Below are 25,646 nucleotides of genomic sequence, written 5' to 3' on the forward strand. Positions count from 1 at the left end.
AAGATTAGAATATTTGGTGCATTTTCCATTGCTGCTCTTTTTCAGAGCTTTCCTGGGCATTTATTGCTTACTAATTTTTCCATATATACTTTAGAGTAAACTTGCTTATTTCTTGTTTGGTGTTTTATTAGAGGATCAAATTTACAAGTAGACCTAAGGAGAATTGGCATCATTATGTCAGTCTTCCTGTCTCAGGTGCCATCCCATTTGTTTCATACCTTTGTGTGTTTATGAAATGTTTGAAGTTATTTCTCATGTGGGTCTTGACATTTGTTAAATTTGTTCCTAGCTATATCATGTTTTTTTGTTATTATTTTAAATGGCATCTTTCCTGCTCATACAGTTTCCGACTTATTTTCCTTTTGTTGCTTATAGTTTTTGCTGTAGGTATTTTGATGTGCTATGATTTGATGGATAGTGTCCATAATTTTTTTGTTATTACTGTAAATTGTATGTTTTACTTTTTTCTGTGTAAATTTTTTGCCCTGAGTTCTAATTCCTCTGAAATTAATATTGCTATTCTTTATTTTTGTTTAAATTTATGTGATAAACAAAATAAGTAATGATTTTGGTACAGTGATACATGTGAATTATAGAAAGATACATACAGTACAGAAAAGTAAAGAGAAGAGAAAAAATTGCACTTAAAATACAACCCTAGAGAAATAACAGCCATTAAATTTTGTGAGAATCATTCTTGATTTTTCTCAATCCATATTTATAGATTGAAGATTAGGTATACAGGAGTTTTTAGATAAAGAGGACTATATTGAACATGTTCTTTTAATAAATAACTTTAGTTTTTGTGATATAATGGAACAGTAAGACACTGATGTGAAATTGAAGGAATTATTAAATCTCACATAATTATTTCTTCTCTATAAAAACCACTCTCTCTCTCTAAAGCTAAGAAAGAAATGGCATAAAAAACTTTAGAGATTTATGTCATTATGTTGTTTTTTTAAGCACTACATTTTGTCTTTAGTTGGTTTTGAACCTTGCTATGTATACTTTGGAAAATAGTACACATGTTCAACCATTTTAACTCTCATGTTGCATCTCAAGATTTGTAACATTTCTCTCCTCGTGTAACCACAGTGCCCAAAGATGTTTAAGCTTAGTTCTGTATATTACCTCAGTTCTCATCGCTAAACTTTTTACTCTTTTTTTTTTTAAACTTTGTGCTCTTGATCTATTCATTCCTGTACTTTTATTTTGATTCATCTCAAGGTCCAAGTTTTACCAGGCCTTACCTGTTGCTGGAGCATGCTTTCTCCCCTTTGGCATCAGATTTAGCCATGTGACTTATTTTGGCCTGTGGAATGAGAATGAAAGTGACATATGCCATGTCCTGGCAAATGTTTTAAAAGAGTCATTGCTTGATTTACCTTTGATTTTCGCCCTCTCTCACTATAGTAGTGTATTCCTAATACAGTCTGCTGCTTTAGTTTGGATCTTAGAATAGAGGAAAGCCACATGTAATGTGAGCAAGCAATAAATCTTTGTTTTTGTAAGCCCTCAAGATTTTTTTTTTATTTTTTAATTTTTTTAATTTTTTTTTAATTTTTTTTTTTTAAAGATTTTTATTTTTTCCTTTTTGTCCCCAAAGCCCCCCAGTACATAGTTGTGTATTCTTTGTTGTGGGTTCTTCTAGTTGTGGCATGTGGGACGCTGCCTCAACGTGGTCTGATGAGCAGTGCCATGTCCGCGCCCAGGATTCGAACCAACGAAACACTGGGCCGCCCGCAGCGGAGCGCGCGAACTTAACCACTCGGCCACGGGGCCAGCCCCAGCCCTCAAGATTTTTTTAACTGAAGAATAACCTAGGGAAGCTGTCTGAAACCCTCTGTCAGTCTTTGCTATCAAACTTAATCTCTACAGGGATATTCCTAATTTATCCCATGGCCCATTCAATCCCTTAGATAGCATCAATGTAACTGAAAGGTCATTGGATTTATCCTTCAGCAATACAATATTTTTAACAGAGCTTAACATTCTTCTTGAGATGGGAAGAAGCATTCTTGCTTCTCAGCATCCTCTCAGTTCAATCTATGCTTTCCTTTATTCTTTTTCATCGAGAGGAACTTCTCAAGTTTGAACCTATCAATTTTATTTTCCATTGCTTTGATTTTCTTTATAACTGCTTTCATCATGAATTTTAATGGTATTATGGCATCTTTTTTTCTTTTTAACAATGCTTCTTTGTGTTATCCTTTTCATTTCATCCATTCAACAACTGTCTTGTCCGATATATCCTAGAAAACAGTCTGTGTGAAGGATTAACTTCTGAGTATTTACTTAGGAGATTCAATTCCAGGACAAAGCGACTGGAAGAAGAAGAAGAAGAAGAATCAGAGGCAGGAAAGCATAAAAAGTAATTCAAGAAAATGTATTATTGTACTGGCCACTGCTTCATGATGAGCCATGAAAGAGATGGCAGGTGCACTGAACTAGCCACCCAGGTTGATTCTGGACAAGTTGTAGAGAGAAACCATGCCCTAGAGCAATCCATCAGATGGAAAAAGAAAAAAAATTTGTCTGTCTGGTTTCTTCTTGTGTTTTGTCTACCATTGGTCAAAGTTTACTGCTTATGCCATGCCTGTGTTGTAGCATTTTATCCTAATCTGGAAGTGGTACAAGGAGGCCAACGTGCTAGGCATGCAACTGGTTGACCTCAAGTGGTAGAGCCACATAAGGTGTATGAATTTCATAGGCTGAGGTGGTAGTTAATAGGCTAAGGCAGAGCAAGGTACTGAGTGACTAGGAAGGAGGTGAGGCTGAATCTGAAGAGGTGCATAAGGTGTGTCTAATACAACAACAAATATTTAATAAGGGACAGGAACTGTCCTAGGTGCTTTTTCTGTAGCAGTGAACAAAAAAGTCCCTGTCTTCACAGAGATTTTATTAAGATCATCTCCACATCTTGGTTTTCTGTTGATAATTCTGAGAGGCGTGATGGTTTCCTTTTGATACTTTTCTAGACTTTCCTTCAGTAACTCCTACTCAGAGGTATACTTTTCCTCTGGATATGCACAATAAAATTTTTTTATTAATTCTAAGTGTTTCCCCTTTTAATAAGTCCTATTTGTTTTTCTTTACTGTTTTTCAAATGAGGAAAGATCTAGACTAATTCAGTGTTTTCCACTGATCCAGTTGTGTGAGGTTTGTAAGCCTTGTTTGTTGCTTACTTTCTTGCTGATTGAGTTCCACATTTCATATTCGCAACACTGGTGTACAACTCATTCCATCTAGTTTCAGAGGGTGGTGTGGGGAGACACAGAGAAAGAAACACATCTATATAGTGTAAGATTATGTTTCCATTTCACTTACTGAGAGTATGCTCGGAAAATAGCACAACATGACAGACAAGAACATGCTCTTCCCTTAGTTGATTTTTAGTCCTCAAGTGTCTCAGAGTATGAACATCTCCCTACTCTTGAGTGTGTTTCTTCTGATTAAAGATGCATTTATTTTGTTCTACGTGACCCTTAAAAGCAAGCCAACTACTGATTCTGGACCTCTCTTTAAGAAATAGCAAACGTCTAGCATTGGAGGAGAAATAAATTTGTTATGTTTTACATTGTATTGATAGATGGTATGTTTTATCTTCATCATGTTCCCTTCCTAAATGCAACATTTACTTAGGTCTCCTAACATATGTCTTGACTACATACCCTGATATCTATTGCCTATCTTCTCTGATAATTCTTGCTAATGTTATTCTTGAAAAATGGCAATACTCAGCAAGCATTATTACTGTCAGTCTCTTCTCCCCTCTTCTGCTGAGTATTATATTACCTGGACACATTGTGCCATTATTGATTCTCTTCTCTTCCCTCCCCCAGTTTTGGACTATTATTTTCTGCAACTTTCAGTTTTTTAGATAGTTACAGAAAGATGGTACTATAGTCTGAAAGTTAGTGTTTACCCAAAATTCATATGTTGAAATCCTAATGCCTAATGCGATGGCATTAGGAGGTGGGGCCTTTGGGAGGTGCTTAGGTCATGACGGTAGAACCCTCATGAATGGGATTAGTGTTTTTCTGAAAGAGACCTCCGAGAGCTCCCTTGTGCCTCCTGCCATGTGAGGACACAACAAGATGTCTATGACCCCGAAGAGGGCCCTCTCTAGACTGTGCTGGCACTCTGATCTCTGACTTGTGGCCTCCAGAACTATGAGAAATAAATTTCTGTTGTTTGTAAATTACCCAGTCTATGGTATTTTGTTATAGCAGCCTGGAACATATACATACAGATGGTGTATGTACATGTATCTGCGTGGATGCAGGGCTTGTCGTTGGAGAACATTAATATTCTAAATCTCTGAAAAGCGGAGCTCATTTCTTCCATATTAATATTCATCCGTCTTCGACAACTGTCTGAATATCTCTTTTGTGCCTTCTTTAAGATTTATCTAATATGAATGAATCACCAGTTTGAGCTTACAGATAAAGAAAAAGTTCCATTAAAATATAGTCTCCAAAATATACACTATAAAGTATATTTCTGTGAAATACATATCTATAAATATTTTTCTCTTCAAATTGAATATACGGTACTTTCCAGTTTTATTTGAACTGTGTCACGCAGGATTTACTACCACAGAAATCTGGAAACCTGTATCATAGAGGTGTGGTTTTTCTGGACCTTTCGTGCCGTCATTACTACGACCATCAGTTCATTTGTCCTCCTGCTTACAGTTCCACCCTGGTGGGTTGGAAGGACAGGTTTCACCTGTGTTTCTCTTCTTCTGACTTTTTTGCCTCATCATTTCCTTCAAGCTGAATTAGAGGAGTCACAGGAATCCAAGCCCAGGTCCTTGAGGTTGCAAACTAGTGGTGCTTTAAGGAACTTTGGTTTGAAAACTTAATTTGCCTTTTGGGATTCTTTTTAATACATTTAGATTTATGTATAAAATAAAATGAAAGATTGAATTACCCTGTATTCAAAACTGTGTGACAACTATTGTTGGCATCAGTACTTATCAATTCTTGGAAGTGAAGTGTAACCTAATTTCAATAAGAAGGTGGTACTATGTCTGTATATCCAGACATTTTATTACTATCAGGCTGTAAAAGAAAATTGATGAGTATTTGGCTTTGAAAGTCAGAGTAGTTCTATCAATACTTTCTAGGTGTATGTGATAAATATTAAATACTTTCTATGTTATTTATTTTATTAATATGTTTGCCTGCAGTAAAAAATTGTAGATGAAAAAATTGGAAGCTGATCTGTAACCTTAGATGAACACAATTATTTTACTGAGATGATCTTTATTCATGCTCCTCTCTATTTATTGCTTGCTTTGCACAGGAAGGAGTTGCAGGAGCTGCAGAATCTTTACAAACAGAACAGTGCACATACAGCACAGCAAGCAGAGCTGATCCAGCAGCTTCAGGTTCTGAATATGGACACACAGAAAGTACTGAGGAATCAGGAAGATGTTCACATAGCTGAAAGTATATCATATCAAAAAGTATGCTTTTATTCTGTCATAAAAATGTAAATTTATATGTATGAACTTATAAAAATACATAGAATTCAAATTTTTTCAAATTTCAACATTTCTTTATTAGTCCCTTTTATATATGTTTCTTCAAAATTAAAATGAAATATGATTCCATTTGGTAATATTTAAAATTTTTTGTTTTCTTTATGGCTATTAAAGCTGAAACATTTAAAATATAGATGCAATTTTATTCTGTAGGATATTGTTTTTATAAATTGGTGTTTTGATATCTAGTGTGAAACATACTAGGACTGTAGCCCCTCAAACCAAAAAGGATTTGGGGAATGGAATTTCTCAGCCTTCTATTACAAGAAATTATTAATCAAGTGTGATTCTAGTTTATGACCTAAAGCAGTCTTTCATTATAGAATCTGTACATTATTTTATTGGCAAATCTGCACAAACACAAATGAGTATGCTGATGAGGTCTTCAAAATCAATATTTTCCACAGATTTTTCTCTCTTTACTTTGTGTGTTTCTTTTAAGTGGTCATTTTACCTTACAGTTGTTATAGGAGCCCCTCAAGAAGACTTACCCAGCTATTTAGGTATGCTGACTGACTCAGCAGCAATAATTATAGCTACTAATTAAAAAAACCCCTTTATTGGTTTCTTTATGTTTTGTATAACATGCTAAGTTATTTACAGAAATAATTTAGTTTCTATATAGGTCAACCCCATGAGATTGATGTTATTTCCTCTTAATAGTTGAGGCAGCCAAGACATACAGAGGTTAAATAGTGCAATCTATGTTATTTGGGGATTTTTTCTGTTTAAACTTAACTCTTCTAAAAAAGCACCATGAAAATCCAATCTCTATAATTAACATGAAGTAAATAACTATTAAACTTTAAGCACGTATTTTAAAATGCTGCTTTGGAACAGCGGTTTTCAGTCTAGTGTGTGTTCCCTTCGAGCTTCCCTCGGGAGGCGGGTGATGGCAAGCAGAGGACAGCCCCGTACTCTCCACTTAGGATAGAGCAACTCCACCTTTTTGTTTGTTTTGGTGGGATTGCCCATTATGCTTTTGTTTTAAACCAGGCTCCATTGCTAAAATGACTGGAAAAATTGGACCTTGTTAGTTAGTAGCCTTGATTTTTTTCCTTTTTCACTTGTATATGTAACTGGAACGTTTCTCTCTTAATTTTTGCTTAGAAGTCCCCTACCCATGGCAGTTTACATTCAGATGTGTGTTTAGGGCTGCTTGTTATTGAAGTTCTTAACCCTTTTCTCTCACGTGCTAATGCTTCTTTTTCTGTTTCTCCTCTCAGTCAGCAAGAAAGAACTTGATAAGGAGGAAGAAAAAGGCAGTATTTACTTTGCTATTTCCTTTTTCAATCTTGTGTTCTAAGATTCCTTTTTTAGTCTTGCTTAACTTAAAATTTAAGACAAAATGTTTCAGCCTTAATTCTACTTTTTGGTTGATTCTCCTGCAGCCTCTGCAGAAAGCAACCATCTTTTTTATAACATATCTGAGAACTTTATAAATTCGATATAATTTCAAACAATGGAATACTTTAACATTTTTATTTAAAATCATTATTACCAAAGTAATACATACTTGTGATAAATTTTCAAATAATACGGAAGTGTATGAAACAAAACATAAAGTCCTCTGTCCCCTACCTGCAGCCCTTACCCCAGAAATAACCACTCTTAATATGAGAGTATATCCTAGAGTTCCTCTAGAAGAAAACATTTTAAAATTATTTTCTCCTTTTTGATTATATGAAAATTACATGAATACATTATGTAAAAGATTGAAATAATATAGAAGTACTAAGAGTGCTAGTCTAACAGATTTGAGTTCCTGTCCACTCACGCCAGTTCATTTCATTCCCTGCCCCAGGGATAATCATCTGAGTAGTCATTCCAGACCTTTTCCATGCATTAGATACTGTGTGTGTGTATCTCTGTGTGTATGTGTGTGTGTACATACACAGATAGCACAAATTAGGCATCTTACAATTTTAATATTAATGTATGCTCTGCTTACTGTTCTTTAACTTGTTTTCATGTAATATGTCCTGGATATATTTCCATGACAGAGCATACAGCTCTTGCTCTCCTCTCCCTCCTCCTCGTCCTCCAACAGGTTTTACCACAATATAACATGATGACTATTGAGATCTCTCTCCCCAACTTTTTGTTATTATAAACTTGCCTACAAAAAGACGTGTTCCCCATTTCTTCTACAGCATCAGTCTCCCTAGTGGATCATTCCTAACCACATATAAAAATGCTGTTATGTCTGATCTGAGAGGGAGACCAAAACAAATAAACAACAACAAATGCCTGTATTCACCCCACCATGTTCCTTTCCTTCTCTTCCTCCCCTTCCTTTTCCATTTCCAGCAGTATTCCTTGAAAAAATTGTCTTAACTTGTCTCAAAGTTCTCTTCTCCCATCCTCTTTCGTACCTACAATAAAGTTTTTGCCCCTTTTACTCCACTAAAGTGTCTCTTCTCGGAATCCCTCGTGACCCCCACGTCGCTCAATTCAGTGCTCATATAACAATCCTCATCTTACATTACTTATCAGCAACAGTTCTCACAGTTGATGACTCTTTGTCCCTTGAAACACCTTTTGTTCCCCCTCCTGGCTTGCAGCACACCACAGTTGTGTGATTTTCTTCCTTCAGTTTCCAGCTATTCCTTTTCCATTTCTTTCTGATCTTTCATAGTCTCCCTGTCCTCTAAATATTAAAATGTCCCAGGCTAAAATCTTAGGACCTTTTTTTCTCTCTGTTTAAATTCACACCTTAGGTGATTTTATCCATTCACCTAGGCTTTCAAAATCATCCTGTCCTTTTGCTGATCACTCCCAAATTTGATTATTTACTCTGAATTTCTTCCCTGAACTCTAGAAAAAGAGTATATCTAATTGCCTACTTAACATCTTTTAACTTGGATATCTAATAAGCATCTCAAACTTCACATGTTCAAAACCAAGCTGTTGTCTGTTCTGCCTTCAGCACATGTCTGGAATTCTACCACTTCCCACCACCCCTGCTGTCACCATTCTGTCCAGACCACTATCATGTATTACCTATCTTATTGCAGTAGTTTCCCACTTTGTTTCTTTGCTCCTGATCTTACCCCTTTTGAGTCCATTCTCAGTACAGATGCCAGGATGTTCTTGCTAAAACTTAGTAAGTCAAATCAAGTCACTCCCCTCTTCAATTCCCTCTGTTGATTTCCTGTCTCATTAAAAGTAAAAGCCTAAGTTCTTACTACAACCTGTGAGACCTTACATGATCTGGCTCCTCAGTACCTCTCAGATCTCATTTTTGCCTCCTCTTCCCCTTGATCTCTCCACTTCAGCCACACTTAACTTTGTTTTTTCCCTTGAACGTGCCAGGTAGTCTTCAACCTCAAAGCTCTTCCTCCAGGTATCTGCATAGATAACCTTTTTACTGCCTTTATTCTTACCTCTTACAGCTTAAAATCTAGTTGATAATAGACATTAAATAGGAGAAGTCGCAATGATGTGTTTTGTAGTAGTAGAAGTAGAGGGAAATATGTGAACGTAGCTGGAGTCTGCTCCTAGGTTAGGAATAAAAAAGGCTGTCCTGATGAAATGATATCAGTGATGTTTATTCTGAGAAGATAAGAAGACATCAATGAGACGAAGAAGTTCCTTGTAACTCTTCTATGTGAACTCTAGCTCAAGTCGTAAATTCTGTAGTCAGTATCTACTAAATTTGGAGAGGTAGAGCGTATACACTCTTATTTGGAGAACTTATGATAACCTGAACTTTGATCAGGGGTACTTTTTGAAACCTCACACACCTTCCTTTGGGATTATGACTGTCCCCTCCAAGAATCATTATAGATGATGAGAGATGTGATGGGAATATGTTGTGCTTATGAATAGTATGGAGGCAGAAAAAAATAAAGAGCAAACTGAGATCTACCTTTTTAAAGAACTGGCTTACTTTCCCTTGTGTTACGTGAATTTTTTGTCCTGTCTTTTTTTCCAGTTTGAATTCCCTTTTCTTTTTGTTTGTTCCTCAAAAGTTACTTCTCAAGGGTTGGGTGGGGGAAACTTTACTGATTTTTAACTTGTTACTCATTCTGAAATTGTAGTTCTCACTGTATTATTTTAATTTCGAAGTTATTTTAGATCCTTGTAGTTGTTCTAAGGTTTTCATTAGTATACTCAACTAGACTTAATTAAAAAATCCCTGATCATTTATTTATATTTTATAAATTCTGCTCGCAGTTAGTAGACATTGCAGTTAATTTTTTGTTAGTAGTCTCTGTGTACATAGTTATCGATAAAAACACAGAAGAAAAACTTGTAATTCCATCTCCCAGAGACAAATACTGTTAACATTTTAAATATTTCCTTGCAGTTTTTTAAAATGTATTTTAACATATCTGCAAATATGCTAATATCTTTCACTTCACATTATATTAAAACAATATCATGACATATAACTATTTTGGAAATAATAATATAGTTTATTTAACCATTTTTCCAGTGTTGATCATATATGCTGTTTAAATTTTTCACTATTGTAAATAAAGCTACAATGAACATCTCTTTCTTGTTTTCAGGTTCAGACTATTAGTATTCATTAGAGAATATTGAATATGTACACACTCACAGACAGTCACATCCAGCAAGCCGTTCCTTTTATGAAAAAACCTAGTAACATCATACTAATGGTGTGTAGTTCACTCTTAATTAGTTCGTACATAAAGATAGTCTTGTTTAAGTTATTACATAGTAAGAATGCACAGGGGATCATGGAGTTTGAAGGGGACCTGCATACCACATGCAAAATGATCAATAAATGTTAAATTATTGAACCTTAACGAGTTGTGTACAATGATATCCCACTTTGGATAATGCAATTTAAAAATTGTACATGTTTATTTGAATTCTCAGAGTATTTTAAAACTTTACAGGCATGTAGTTCTATCTTAATTTATAGATTATTCAATTCCGTTTAATTTTTAACTATTTGAGTAAGTTAATGGTTCTGGAGTGGTATAAAAATGTGGAGAAACTGAAAATACAAGTGGTGGAAGGCCTTCCAATTGGAGCACAATCATAAATAAAGATAAAGAGTATAAAATTGTGCCATAAGCTGGGGAGAATCTGTGTTTCCATTTACATACATTATTTTAGAAATATATTATGTAAACTGAGGTACAAATGTAAGTCACCTCCAGCAACCATGTAATAATAATGGTTAACGTATATTGAGCTTATTATGTATCAACCACTGAGAAAGGGCTTTTGCATCACTATTTAAGCCTCATACCAGCATTCCTTATTATTTTATAGATCAAGTAACTGAGGCTTAGAGTATTGTGTAAAGTCAAATAGCTACCAGGTGGTAGAATTCAAATCTAGGTAATCGAGTTCAGAACCTACAATCTTAAACTGTACTAAAAGGCCACGGTATAGTTCAGTTATACATGGAATAATGTGGTCTTATCTTTTAAAGGATTCTGCAAATAGAGTCTATAAACTTGCATTATTCATTCTCATCAAAGTTCTTTCAATGCTCAGTAACTTTTAAAGTTGGGAAATTTATCTTGATATCTAAGTTAAATATTATTCAAGAGATTCCATTGCGTTCTTTTTGGTGAAAAGGGAGCCTAGCATATCACTGTCCTCTGTGAAAAAAGCCCCCATCATTATTCTTCAGTCATGTTTCTCTTGATTGTACAGATTGGATTTCTTTTATTTTGCTATAGCATTGCAATTTTTAACTCTGACCTTCTGCAGATTTTTTGTTAGAACTCCCCCCCGGCCCCCCGCTGAAAAGGTATTGGTTGTAGAGTTCAGGATTTTTAAATTTGGGAATGATCATACTACTTTACTTATCATAAATAAACAGTATGCTATTATTCACACTTCCAGTGTTCATTTACATCAAATTATTCTAATCCTAGAGCATTTTACTTAATACTTGTTTTTGTTCCTCTTCCACATGTATTTTTTCTAGATTTTTTTCCCCAGTAAATTTGAATTATCTAACAGGCCATGCAACGATGAGATAGAATTGTTTACTTAAAAATTAAGATTTTTCACATGAATTTTATTATTTTCAAATAATAATTGGTGTTTAGCCATAAGGCTCAGGTGAGTTATATTACATTTATAATTTATCTCCAGTTCTTACTGAGCTTATTTCTTTAAGAGTTAGTTCTTCTTAGTTTACTGTTTCTAATGGAGTTTCTCTGCTCTGTTCTCTTCCAGTTCTCCTCTCTTCTTCACTTTTTTTCACTTGCCCTCCCATTTCCCCTCCTTCTTCCCATTTATTAATTTATATCATAGTATCTGTCTCATTATCTGAAAAGATAAAAACAATTGTCCACAGTGGTAGGATGAGGGGAATGAGGAGGGGAGACAAAGGTGAAAACATTTTTGAGCACAGGAAAGAGGTGAGTCATACTTTCCCACAGGGCTCTGTAACAAATCATTGGTCTCATACGTAGAACTGCCTTCCAGACAATGTGGAGGGCTCCTCTGCAAGAAAAATACCCACCAAGTGAAATAGAAGTAAGCTAGTGTTTTCTTCCTCTGAGCATGTCGCCATATATGTGAGTTTTAATGGCTTTTCTATCTTTGCATGTCATTTATATACATGTGTATGATTTAAATATAGATGGAAATTGTATCTGCATTTATGATTTCTAGACCAGCTAACATATTAGGGGTACTAAATATGGATTTTATCACCTTTTATTCTATTTAATGATAATTACATGACATGAGCTAATATTAATCCAGGAAAATAAGGAGTCAGGTTATACATACTTTTACTTTAAACTGCATATTAAATCAGAGTTTTCTCTTCCCATTTTTATGCTGTAAACAGATGTAGCTTTCACTTGTAAAATTTATTGTCTCAACCAGAATAGCAAATAGTATATTTACTCACAGTATGGAAAATTTTATTCTTTAAACAAATTAGTCATTGGGTCACAGAGCATGTACATTTCCAAAATTGTTAAGGTAAATAAAATATCTTGTTTCTCAACACTAATAAAAATATGAGAAGAAGAGTACTTCAGTCTAAGCCCCTGAAAATTAAATGACTTGGAGTTTGGGGTCCTATTTCAGGAGATAACTTCCTTTTGTCTCCTGGAGATCCTCTTAACCTTTTTTCACTTTAATTTCTTCAACAAAAAAATAGCATTAAAAATAGTAAGCATAATAAATTACTTGTGGATCATATAGATTGATACCTCTAAAGTATATAGGGAAACATATGATTAAATGTTTTTATAGGCCAGAATCTTGCAAAAGATTCTGATCCATTCCGACTTTTTAGACTATTAAAGAAATTGTAGAGAAAAGAGCTTCTCTGAAAACTGCTGTAAGCAATTATGATTGCTAATAGGGAAAAAGTTACTAACTCAGGATGCCTAGACTAATGCAGATAAATGAATTGTTATATTACCTAATTTACTCACTTGAGAACTTTTTTTGACTCACTTTACCGTTATTAATAGGATGAGAATAAGATGTTATTTAACCAGGAGACTGGAACATCCTAAACCTTTGCCTCCTTGAAGATCGAGAGAAATAAACATTCTATTACACTGAGGCTTTGTGGCCAAAAAACACTGTAGAAATAAAGGTAGACTTAATCTCCTTAAATGCTTTTTTAGCCAAATTTACTAGTGGACTGGGGCCTAGAAATAAACATGGCTGGAGGGCTGTCTTTGCTTCCTTTACTCTAAGTCCACAACTGAGTGGTCTTAGTGCTCTTAAGTAAGTGAAATCCAATCAGCCATCAACGAAAATAGCAATTAGGAGATGTATATTTGAAATAAGAACTAAGGAATAAGAGAGAGTTTGCCTCAATTCCTAGAGCAAGGCTGGTCTAGATCGTCTGTTCCAAGCTTTCTCAGTTCCTTTCACTAGCTGCTTGGAAGGATGGATATTTTCACAGAAAGACAGTTTGCCTCAGTGTCTAGAGTTGCTCAGCTAGTCATACCATATCACACCAGGCAACTTCTGAATAGCAGTACAACTGCGTAAACTGCATGGCAGAAAGAGCAAAGTAGGGAACACAATGAAAAAAGAGCGGTTAGTCTGCATTTTTATGGAAGCAAGAAAGAAGGGAGAGAAAAGAGGAGATAAGAAAAGAGACATTAAAATAAAGCTGTCCTGGGGCTGGCCCAGTGGTATAGTGGTTAAGTTCACGCGCTCCACTTCCATGGCCCAGGGTTTACAGGTTTGGATCCCGGGAGTGGACCTGCACACTGCTCATCAAGCCATGTTGTGGTGGTGTCCCACATACAAAATAGAGGAGGATTGGCACAGATGTTAGTGACAATCTTCCTCAAGCAAAAAGAGGAAGATTGGCAACAGATGTTAGCTCAGGGCCAACCTTCCTCACTACAAAAATAAATAAATAAATAAAGCTTTCTTCCATGAACGAGTAGGTCCAGAGCCTTTTATCTGTAAAGGAAGATCCCAAGACATAACACCTAAGAAAAAAGTCTACCACACCCTTGGCACTATTGGCCAGTAAGTTGGTCCTCAATCCTGTCTGCACATTATCATCCTGCCTGCACCTTGGGCAATGGGAGGGGAACTATGAGTGTTTCTTTGTCAAAACTATGAGTTTTTCTCAGTGTTCATGAGATTCTCAAATGTTTGAAATCCATAAATTAAAAATATTTTTTATTGAGGTATAATTTGAAATCTGTAAATTCTTTTATAGTATTTTATATTATTTTCCTCCAAAGAGATTAAGTTTGTGCTGGTTGGGTAAAAATGGGTTAGTATTAATAAAGCATACAAATAAGAGAGAAAGTGGTTAAATTATCTCTTAACTGAGAGTGACTCTGTGCCGTTGGGCAGATCTTCACTCACCCTAGCTTCAATCTCCCTAGTCAGCTTAGCTCTCGTTTTCAGTTTTTGCTTTCTGCTTTCTTAACCTGAACTCGGTCATGAAAGCAGCAACACAGCACAGGTAGGTCACTGTAAGGCCCACTCTGATCCCTTTATTGTTCCTCAAAGCTGTCAGGTTCCTGCCTTCTCTTCCCTCCTAGAATATCTGATGGTATCAGCTGTGGAAAGAACACTGGACATACTCCTTGGTATAAAGGTAACTGGAAGAGAAAGTACACATTTATGTCAAAATTCTTTATAATCATAAAGGGAACCCTTCCTTGATAAAAATTGCTTAGACTTTACTGTAAAGTAAAATCGATGATTTAAAGTATCCATAATAATATAGAGGTATAATCCCTTATAGAAAATAAAAAGTATATTGAGCTAATTATATGTCAGAGGAGTGCTTTGGAGGGTCTTGTTTTCATGACAAAGTATATAGCTGAGAAAAAGCGTTAAGTAAAGAGGTTTCGCAAGCTTCTTTTTTATTTTAACCTTTTAAAAATGAAAGTGTAGCATACATATAGAAAAGTACTCTGCCATCTTTTGTGTAGTGAAGTTTCTTCCCATGAGGCAAAGCCAGCTAATGGAAGATTCTCCCCATCTTCATGATCCTCCTGTATTAGCTACATAATTTTGAAATTCTCTTCTTGGGGATTTTGATTTTGTTATAAGATCTCGCTATCTCACTATTAGTCTTGTTAAAAAAAATCTTAATTCTTGGGTCACTTTCCTAGTGTCATCAGCAAATATACGTATGAATTCTTTATGTAAATCAGTTACCACAGATTGAGTTATGCCTCATTAAATCACAATCATAAATTAGGATTTTCATCACCAAGTAGGTTCATGAGTTTTGGAGGAATACCATTGTTAACCATATACGACTCTCTGGTATGACACCACTTATACCATATGCTGTCTCAGAGTTTTAATAAACTCTGGTTTTGAATTTATTTAAGTCATGTTGCCTTGAGTTAAAATAATTTTAAGGTTGTCTATCAAGCCTTTAAAACATTGTTTCTATTTTATCACACTCTGTTCAAGGTCTTCAATGATTTCCTGTTGTCTACAGGAAAAAGTCCATCTTCCTTAATCTGGTATTCAGAAGTCTTTACATTCTGTCTACAGTCTTATTGCCTGACTTGGCTCTGACTCTTCCTTCTGCCCCTCCTCCCATACTTCAGCAGCAGATGCTGATTTATACTAAGTGAGAATATATCAGGCAACCTTAATGAACTCAAAGAAAGGCTTAGTTTTTCTTTTTTTCTTTCAAATGTATATGTAATGTATATATTATGTCCAATTAGGCTATTTCCTACGCTCCCTCCCTGTTGCTTCCTATCACTGTACATTTTTTCCCATTTCTGCCATCTTTAGAATGACTTATTGTTTTCATTCAATTCCTATAAATACCGTTGTGGCTTAGTTCAAGTCCTTTTTTTTATGAAACCCTCCAAAATTAATATAGGTAGGTTAAAGTGTTTTCATCCTCCTTAGAAATTTAGCACATTTTTCCTTTATTACACTGGCCAATAACACATACTATCTTTTTACTATCAATTGTAGTTTTATATTGAGGTTTGATTATATTATTTAGTTTTCTTTGTGTTTATGTCTTGTTTCCCCTCTGAGACTATTAAAATAACTTGAGGGCAAGGACTATGTCATATACAGTCCTTATATATATGTATATGTGTATTTATATACACAGACAACTATTTAATTGATTATTAATAAATTTGGATGTATTTTTTGAAACAGCTTTACAATGAGTTACATATTTGTTTTGAAACCACGAAGTCAAGTGAAGCTATGCTCCGGCAAAGTGTTGTTAGTCTTCAGGATCAGCTATTTCAAAAAGAGCAAGAAAATGCTAAATTAAAGGAAAATCTTCAGGGATCACAAGGAGCACCCTATCCTTATCCTCAAGAAAATGATTCAGACCACTCAGAACAGGTGAGAGACATTTTCTAAAAATATTACCCAGTGCAATATCATATTATATCATTTCCTACTATTGACTAATACATAAAAATTTAAATAAATTTGCATATATTAGACTATAATTTGTGGCAGATCATTTTGTGTTGTGCTATTTTTTGTAGACATGAATATTATATATAATATGGATTCATAAAGAAACGTGTGTAGAAATACAGGGTATATCTGATGTAGTTATTGTGATGAAACATTTGACTGATAGACAATAATGAAGAGCAAATTAATAGGTCATGCCCATTTTGAGACTTTGCAACTGAATGAGGTGACAGGATGGAGAGAGTATTGAATACGAAGCCTCGTAAAGTACTTGCCATAATGCCTGGTGTATGATACTTAATCCCTTTTAGTCCCAATTCTGCCACTACCTTGACGTATGATTGGGACAGGTCAGTTGACCTTTCTACCTTTCCCTGTGCTATTAATTTAGGTAGTACAAATGTGTAAACAAATATGCAGGTTCAGGATTTAAATGAACCTGGGATCAAATTACCACTCTGCCTTGTGAGCTTTGTGAACTTGAACAAATTTATTAACTCTTTTAGCCAGTTTCCTCACAAATAAAATGTTGATATTAATGGTATGTATGTCATAGAGTTTTGTGAGGATTAGTGAGAGGATGCATGTTAAGTGCAGAGCTTGGCATATAGAAAATGTTCAGTAGTCCCCCTTTTAGGTAATCTTCAAGGTAACTTTCAGCTCTAAATATATATTATAAAAAAATCTTATTCCTGTAAATTTAAGTGTTTTTAAGGCACTCAGCATATCTTTAAACTTTAGGATTTACTAATTTAGTTTAGAAATGGAATTAATACAAACAGATAATAGAGTGCTTACGTGTTTAATGATCCTTTAAAAATAATTTTTGAACCTGGCATATTTTGTCTTCCAACTCAACCTTGAGACAACAATTTTTAAATTTGTATTATATTGCATTTTTTGGACATTAGGTGCACAGAATTGGATTAAGTTTGTTTCAGAACGTGGTATTATGTTCCATGCATAAGTCTATTATATTTATTTTAATTAATTTGTTTATTATAATCGACACCCTTGGTCCTACCAACTAATCCAAGGATAGGATATTACTAATGACTGACATCTACTTGTATGCTCCTGCCTTATCTGGTATCCCCTCTCACCAGAAGTAACCACTAAACTCTTTATCATTTCGATTATTTTCTAAAACATTTTATCACATAAGATTCATCTATGTCATTTGGTATAGCTGTTCATTTATTTTTACTGATTTGAAATAGTCTACCCTATGTGATTGTATCATTAACTACTTGTGCATTCATTTGTAGATGAGTATTTGGGTTATTTCCAGTTTTTTGCTATTATGAATAATGCTGCAATTGATGTTTTTGTACTTGATTCTTGGTACACATGTGCATACATTTTTGTGGAATATATATCTAGGAATGGAAATCCTGGATTTAGGGTGTGAAAATGTTACATGCTTTATATTTTCTTGATATTAATCTCTAGGAGGTTAAATTGTGGCAAATATCTCAGTGTGTATCTTGTCTTTTCATTTTCTTTAACTTATCATTTGATAAACATAAATTATTAATTTTAGTTTAGACAAATTAATCTTTTATAGTTAGTGCTTTGGCATCTCATATAAGAAATCCTTCCTTACCCCCAAAACAAGAATGATTTGCACCTCTGTTTTCCTGAAAAAGTTTTCATGCTTTCCTTATGTCATTTATATTCACAATTCATTTGGAATTGTGTTTTGCGTATAGTATAGTATAAAGAAAGGAATCATTTTATTTATTTATTTTTCCCCAAATAATATCAGTTTTTCCAGAGCAACCTGTTGAACAATCCCCCTTTTTCCTGTGTAGTACTGGGCCACCTCTCTCTCATACCCTAGTTCAGTATATTCATGATTTCTTTCTGAGCTCTATGTTCTCTGTATTTCTATACAATGTTACATCCTCTTAATTAATATAGCTTCATAAGTCTTTGTATTTGGTAGATCTACTCCTACTTTCTTACTGTTCTTTGAAGTGTCTTAGCTATGTTGGCACGTAATACTTAAATATAACTTTAAGTATAATTTATAAAGTTTAATGAAGAACATTGTTGAAATTTTTCATCAACAATTTTAAAGTGTAACATACTAATGGTAAAGTGTACACACCTTAAGTGTATAACTCAGTGACATTTTATAAAGTGGACACATCCATATATATACTACTCAGAGCAAGATGTAGAATATTACCAGTGACCAGTAAACCTACCTAGTGTTCCTTATCAGTAGCTACCCCCACAAAGGTAAGCAACTATTTTGAATTCTGTCCTCACTGATTAGTTTTGCTTATTTTTGAAACTTACGATTTTACCTTTAAACACTGTGTCTGCTATAGGTTTTTTGTAAATATCTTTACCACGTTAAGGAAGTTCCCATCTATTCATAGTTTAAAGCTTTTTCACAAAGAGGTATTGTGTATACAGTGTATCTTTTAAGATGATGCTAAGGCTTTTCTCATTAATTCTGTTAACAAGGTGAATTATATTGATTGATTTTCACTTATTCAATTTTGCATTCTGGAAATAAACCTAACTTTATTGTAATGTTTTGTTATTTTCATATATTGCTAATTAAATTTGCTAATATTTTCCTTAGGATTTTTGAATATGTATTTATGAGGGATATTGGGCCGTACTTTTCCTCTCTTGAAAGTTTCTTGTCAGATTGATATCAAGGTGATGCTGGTATCCTAATATGAATTGCTAAGTATTCTTTTTTACTTCACTAGAAGAGTTTGTGTAAGACATATTTCTTGCTTAATAATAAACACTGAATGCTTTCCTTCTAAGATAAAGAACAAGTCAGTTCTTTTCAACTTTATACTGGAGATTCTAACTAATAAAATAAGGCAAGGAACAAATAAAATCATACCAATTAGAAATAAGGAAGTAAAATTTTTTTTATTCACACACAACATGAGTATCTGACTAGAAACCCTGTTGAATCTCTGATAAAGCTCCTAGAAATAGTAAGTAAATTTAGCAGTGTTGCAAGATACAACATCAATTTGTAAAAGTCAGTTGTGTTTCTAAATACTAGAAACAAATAATTAGAAATTGAACTTAAAAAAACAGTCCCATTTATAACAACACCAAAGCCTATGTAATAATTAAGGGTAAATTTGACAAAACATGCACTGGACCTATACACTGAAAAGTACAAAACATACCAGAGTGTAATTAAAAAACATAACATAAATGCACAGCTATGCCAAATTGATGAGTCAGAAGATGCAGTGTTGTTAAAATGTCAATTCTCCCCAGGTTCATCTATTTATCATGTAATACCAATCAAAATTCCAGGAGGCTTTTTTGTTTTTTGAGAAATATAAGCCAATTCTAAAATTTATAGGGAAATGCAAGGGACCTAAAAGAGCAAAACAAAGTATTATGAAGAAAAAAGTTTGAGGACTTACACTACCTGACTTTGAGACATATTTCTCCAGCTGAAAAAATCAAGGTGGTGTTGTATTGGCCTAGTGATTGACAGAATAATCAGTAGAACGAAATAGAGTCCAGAAAAATATCCACTCATTTATGTTTCTTTATAGTACTCTTGACACGAGGGTGGAGTAAGTCACTTTATTCTTTTTCAAGAATGCTCTGTGTATTCTTACTCTGTTGGTTTTTATAGAAATTTTAGTATCAGGTTGTTGATTTTACAAATAAGCATTCAGTTAGAAATGTTTCTAATTTCCATTGTGATTTTCTTTTGACCCCTTGTGTTATTTGGAAGTATGTTGTTTGTGTTTTAAATATTTGGGTTTTTTCTCCTATATATCTTATTTTTATTCACTCCCAGTATACTTCTGCTGTGGTCAGAGATAGTACTCTGTAAGACTCCTGTATTTTGAAATTTATTGAGGCTTACTGTATGGCCCAGCATATGGTTTGGTGAACAAACTATGTGTACGTGGAAATAATTCGTATTCTACAGCTATTGGGTGGAATGTTCCTTAAATATCAATATTAATCACGTCCTTGTGGTTGATAGTGTTCAGATCTTCTGTCTTTAATGATTTTTGTGTTTAGTTTTTTTGTCAGTTTCTGAGAGAGGTGTTAAAATCTCCCAGTAGGATTGTAGATTTTTCTCTTTCTCCCCTTAATTTTGTCAAGTTTTGCTTCATGTACTTTAAACGTGTTTTATTAGGCACATACATATTTCTGATTGTCATTTCTTTCTGATTAATTGAACCCTTTAAAATGTCACTTTTAACTATGATAATATTTTGTTGACTTGAAAGCCAATTTTATAATGTTAATATAGCCAATCTGTCTCTTTAATGATGACATTTTTCATGATATACCTTTTCCTATCCTTTTAATTTCCACCTGTAAGTGTCTTTATATTTAAAGTGTACATAGTTTAGTCCTGTATTTTTATTTGTTCTGACAATTTCTTCCTTTAATTGCTGTGTTAATTCATTTAAATTTAATATAATTATTAATATGATTGGCTTTAGGTATACCATTTTACCATTTGTTTTCCCTTTATCCTGCTTTTGTTCCTCTGTCCTCTTTTCCTTTCTCCTTTTGGGTTAAATGACTGTTTATGTATTTTTTAAAAACAAATTTAAAAATTTCACTTTTCTGTGTTTTGAATTCCACTGTTTCTGACCATAAGTCACTGGGAATTTGTTTTGTTGTTCACTTAAATGTGTTGTGTCAGTATTATATAGCTTTTTGTTCAGTATTTTACTTCTGGTTTTAAGTGTTTTAACTATGATGTTCCCAAGTATAATGTTTATTGTACTCATCCTTCTCATGATTTGCTGAGCTTCTTGATTTTTGTAATTAATATATACCTATGTGTATATATGTATATATATGTATACGTATGTATTTTCTTTTACTAAAGTGGGGAACATTTTTTATATTATTTCCTCAAATATTTTTCTGACTCCTTTTCTCTCTTCTTCATTTGAGATTCGTATTTCACTTGTGTTAGACTTTTCAGTGTTGTCTCATAGATTGGTAGGTCTCTCTTCATTTTTTTCAATCTTTTAATATCTGTGTGCTTCAGGTTAGATAATTTCTATTAATTTACATTCAAGTTAACTGACATTTCTGTTGTCTCCAATTTGCTCTTGTCTTTTCTGTGAATTATTCTTCAAATGTTGTATGGTTCAGCTCTAGAATTTGCATTTGAGTCATTACTGTAGTATGTATATATCTGTGGAGTTTTCCTAATTGTTCATATCTTACAAACGTATTTTTCTTTACTTCCTTGTTATAATGGTTAAAATGGATTCTTTAAAATCGCTACATTTTAATTCCATCTTTAGGGTCTTCTTGGGCTTGATGACTAGTGGTTTTCCTTTGCTTTGAATATGGGTGACATATTAATGTTTCCTCTATGTCTAATAATTTGGGATTGTATGGTGTATATTGTAACAGATATGTTATAGATAATTCTGGTTTCTGTTGTATTACTCATATAAGGCCTGAAGCTTTTTTTTTAAAATCAGAATTTAACTAGATTAGACTTAAACTTCAAGCCCTGTTTCCCTTCAAGGGGGTACAGTTCAATTGTTAAGTTCTTTCAACCTTATCTGGATTGCTCAGCGGCCTGCCCAATGCATGAATAGTTCAAGTGTCAGTCATAGTTTTGGCTCTCTCCTTTCTAGAATTTCCTCTTTTTCTAGCTGCAGTGGTAGGCCTGAGCTTTGTCTTCTAGTTCTTCAAGCCAGTAAGACTGTAAGTTTCTATCAGAATTTTATCCTCCTCACATGGTGTCTATTGTGGGCCACCATCAGGTAAAAATTCATAAAGATGGGAAACTTACTCAATGCTGTTCCATTTTCCAAGTATCAATTCTTGTTCAGATTGTTACTGTGTTTGATCATTCTCTGTTACCTTTAGGTAGTTGTTTTTATATTTTGCTCACAGTTTAAATAGTTATATGCAGGAGGCTTAATCTGATAGGATCAGCTCAGCCCTTATTCTAAGTGGAACTTCCCCAGTCTTTGACTTTTTATTTTTTGAGGAAGATTAGCCCTGAGCTAACATCTGCTGCCTATCCTCCTTTTTTTGCTGAGGAGCACTGGCCCTGAGCTAACATCTGTGCCCATCTTCCTCTGCTTTATACGTGGGACGCCTACTACAGCATGGCTTGCCAAGCGGTTCCATGTCCGCACCAGGGATCCGAAGTGGTGAACCCTGAGCTGCTGAAGCGGAATGCGTGAACTCAAGTGCTGCGCCAATGGGCCGGCCCCAGTCTTTGACTTTTTAAGAGTGTATTTTAACTTACTTTTTATCACTTTTCATGTAGAGCCAGAAACTTAATACCCTCTCCTTTATCTCCTCACTTGTTTTTGCTGTCATCTTACATTTTAATCCTGCATATATTTTTACCCTGTAAGACATTATTGGTATTGAAAATCAGTATCCATTTAGAATTTTTACCCTTTTGAGTGCTTTTCATTCTTTTTTGCAGTTTTTTTGCATTCTGTTTTGCAGATCCTTTAGGATCTTTTGCCGTCTGTATTAAGCATTCCTTTTAGTATTTCTTTTAGTGAGAGTCATGCTCCAATGAATTCTCTTGTTTTATATTTCTCAGAGAAGGTCTTTTTTGCCTTCATTTCTTAATAGTATTTTCCAGGTGGTTAGGATTGTAGATTGGTAATTTTTTTTTCTTTCAATATTTTAAAGATGATACACATTATCTTCTGGCTTCTGTGTTTTCAGTTGAGAAGTCATCTCTCTCTCTGTTGCTCCTTTAAGTTAACATGTCCTCTCTCTGATTACTTTTTATGTTTTCTCTTTATTTTTGGTTTTCAGCAGTTTTTATATGATTTTTTCGTGTGGTGGCTTCTTTTTTTTGTGCTTTTGAGTTTATAAAGTTTTTTTTCCAGCTGTGGCTTTATGGTTTTCTTCCTTTTTAGCAAATTCTCGCTAAAAGTCTCTTCAAATATGGGTTCTGCACATTGTTTCTTTCATGAGATTCCTGTTATGCATATATTAGACCTTTCCACTATGTTTCATGTATCTTTTGACTCTTTTATGTTTTCATATTTTTTTGATTATATATATGTACATATATAAATTAGTATATGTTATATATAGAGAGATTTTATATATATAACATATGTAAAAGGTTTTATATTTTCAAAGTTTTTTCTCTCTTTGCTTCAACCAAGATGCCTTCTTCACTTCACTCATTCTCTCTTGTACTGTGGGTAATATGACGTTATAACCATCTACTGAATTCTCAAATAGAATGTGCGTTCTACTTTTGTCAGGTAGAGGGTTCTAAATGTCTGTTAGGTCTAATTGGCTTGTAGTGTTCTTCAGGACTTGTATTTCCTTGCTGATCTTCTGTCTAGTTGTTCTTATCCATTATTATTTTTTGTCTGTTTCTCTCTTCCATTCTGTCCATTTTTGCTTCACATATTTTGGGACTCTGTTGTTAGGTGCATATATATTTATAATTCTAATATCTTCTTAATAAACTCACCCTTTTGTCATTATAAAATATCCTTCTTTACCTATGTTGACAATTTGTGCCTTAGCTGTCTGATTTTATTTTTTTCAATTTTTATTTTGCTTCCCAGTTTTATTGAGATATAACTAACATATAACGCTATATTAGTTTGAGCTGTACAACATAGTGATTTCATATATGTATATATTTCAAAATGATTACTACAATAAGTTTAGTTAACATCCCTCACCTAACATAGTTAGGTTTTTTTTCTTGTGTTTAGAACTTTTAAAATCTACTCTCTTATCAACTTTCAAACATACAATACAGTATTGTTAACTATAGTCACCATGCTGTATGTCACATCCCCAAACTTATTAATCTTATAACTAGAAGTTTATACCTTTTCACCACCTTCACTCATTTCCCCACTGCCCACCTCTGACAGCCACCAATCTGTTCATTTTTATTTGGTTTCACATATAAATGTTTCATACAGTATTTGTCTTTCTCTGTCTGATTTATTTCACTTACCACAACGCCCTCAAGGTCCATCAATGTTGTTGCAAGTGGCAGGATTTCCCTCTTTTATATGGATGAATAATATTCCATTGTACACATATGTCACATTTTCTTTATCCATTCATCCATCAATGGACAATTAGATTGTTTCCATGTTTGGCTATTCTAAATGATGTTGCAATGATCATGGTGATGCAGATAGTTTTTCAAGATAGTGATTTTATTTCCTTCAGATATATACTCACAAGTGGAGTTGCTGGATCATATGGTAGTTCTATTTTTAGTTTTTTGAGGAACCTCCATACTGTTTTCCTTGGTGGCTCACCAATTTACATCTCCACCAACAGTGCGCAAGGGTTCCCTTTTCTCCACATCCTCATCAATACTTATATTTTTTGTCTTTTTTTTTTTTTTTTTTGCTGAGGGGGATTTAACCTAAGCTAACATCTGTTGCCAATGTTCCTCTCTTTTGCTGAGGAATATTTGCCCTGAGCTAACATCTGTTGCCAGTCTTCCTCTATTTCGTATGTGAGCTGCTACCACAGCATGGCCTCTGACAGACAAATGGTGTAGGTCCACACTCAGGAACCACACCCAGCCGCTGAAGCGGAGTGCAGTGAACTTAACCACTAGGCCACCATGACTGGCCCTTTCTTGTTTTTGATAAAAGGTATTCTAACAGGTGTGAGGTGATATTGTGGTGTTGATTTGAATTTCCCTGATGATTAGTGATGTTGAGCACCTTTTCATGTACTTGTTGGCCATCTGTGTGTCTTCTTTGGAAAAATGTCTATTCAGATTATCTGCCCTTTTCAAAGTCAGATTATTTTTTTTGCTTTTGAGTTGTATGAGTTCTTTATGTATTTTGCATATTATTCCCTTATCAGATAAATGATGTGCAAATATTTTCTCTAGTAGATTGCCTTTTAATTTTATTGATGGTTTCCTTTGCTGTGCAGAGGCTTTTTAGTATGCAGTAGTTTCATATGTTTAGTTTTGCTTTTGTTACCCTTGCTTTGGGTGTTAACCCAAAAGAATCATCACCAAGTTGGATATCAGGGAGCTTATTGCCTATGTTTTCTTCTAGGAGTTTTATGGTTTCAGGTTTTATGTTCAAATCTTTAATCCATTTTGAATTGATTTTTGCAAATGGTATAAGATAGAAGTCCATTTTAATTCTTTTGCATGTTGCTGTCTCAGTCTCATTCATTGAAGAGATTCTCCTTTCCTCATTGTACATTCTTGGTTCCTTTGTTGTCAGTTAATTGACCATTATAT

General features: G+C 34.1%; 1 protein-coding gene across 6 annotated transcripts in view; it reads left to right on the plus strand.

Annotated features, from left to right (window-relative positions):
* The window catches only part of CNTLN (centlein), a 321,096-nt gene that overhangs the window by 87,656 nt on the left and 207,794 nt on the right, over nt 1–25,646 (plus strand). For all 6 annotated transcript variants that reach the window (XR_011431201.1, XM_070248231.1, XM_070248227.1 and 3 more), the window contains exons 7-8: nt 5,318–5,476; nt 16,145–16,339. Coding sequence is in view for 5 of the 6 variants with exons in the window: in XM_070248231.1 (XP_070104332.1) it covers nt 5,318–5,476; nt 16,145–16,339 (354 nt within the window). In the remaining variant the exon portion in view is untranslated. The remainder of the gene's footprint in view (nt 1–5,317; nt 5,477–16,144; nt 16,340–25,646) is intronic.

The sequence above is a fragment of the Equus caballus genome, chromosome 23 (assembly GCF_041296265.1).
Source record: "Equus caballus isolate H_3958 breed thoroughbred chromosome 23, TB-T2T, whole genome shotgun sequence".
Classification (NCBI taxonomy): domain Eukaryota; kingdom Metazoa; phylum Chordata; class Mammalia; order Perissodactyla; family Equidae; genus Equus; species Equus caballus.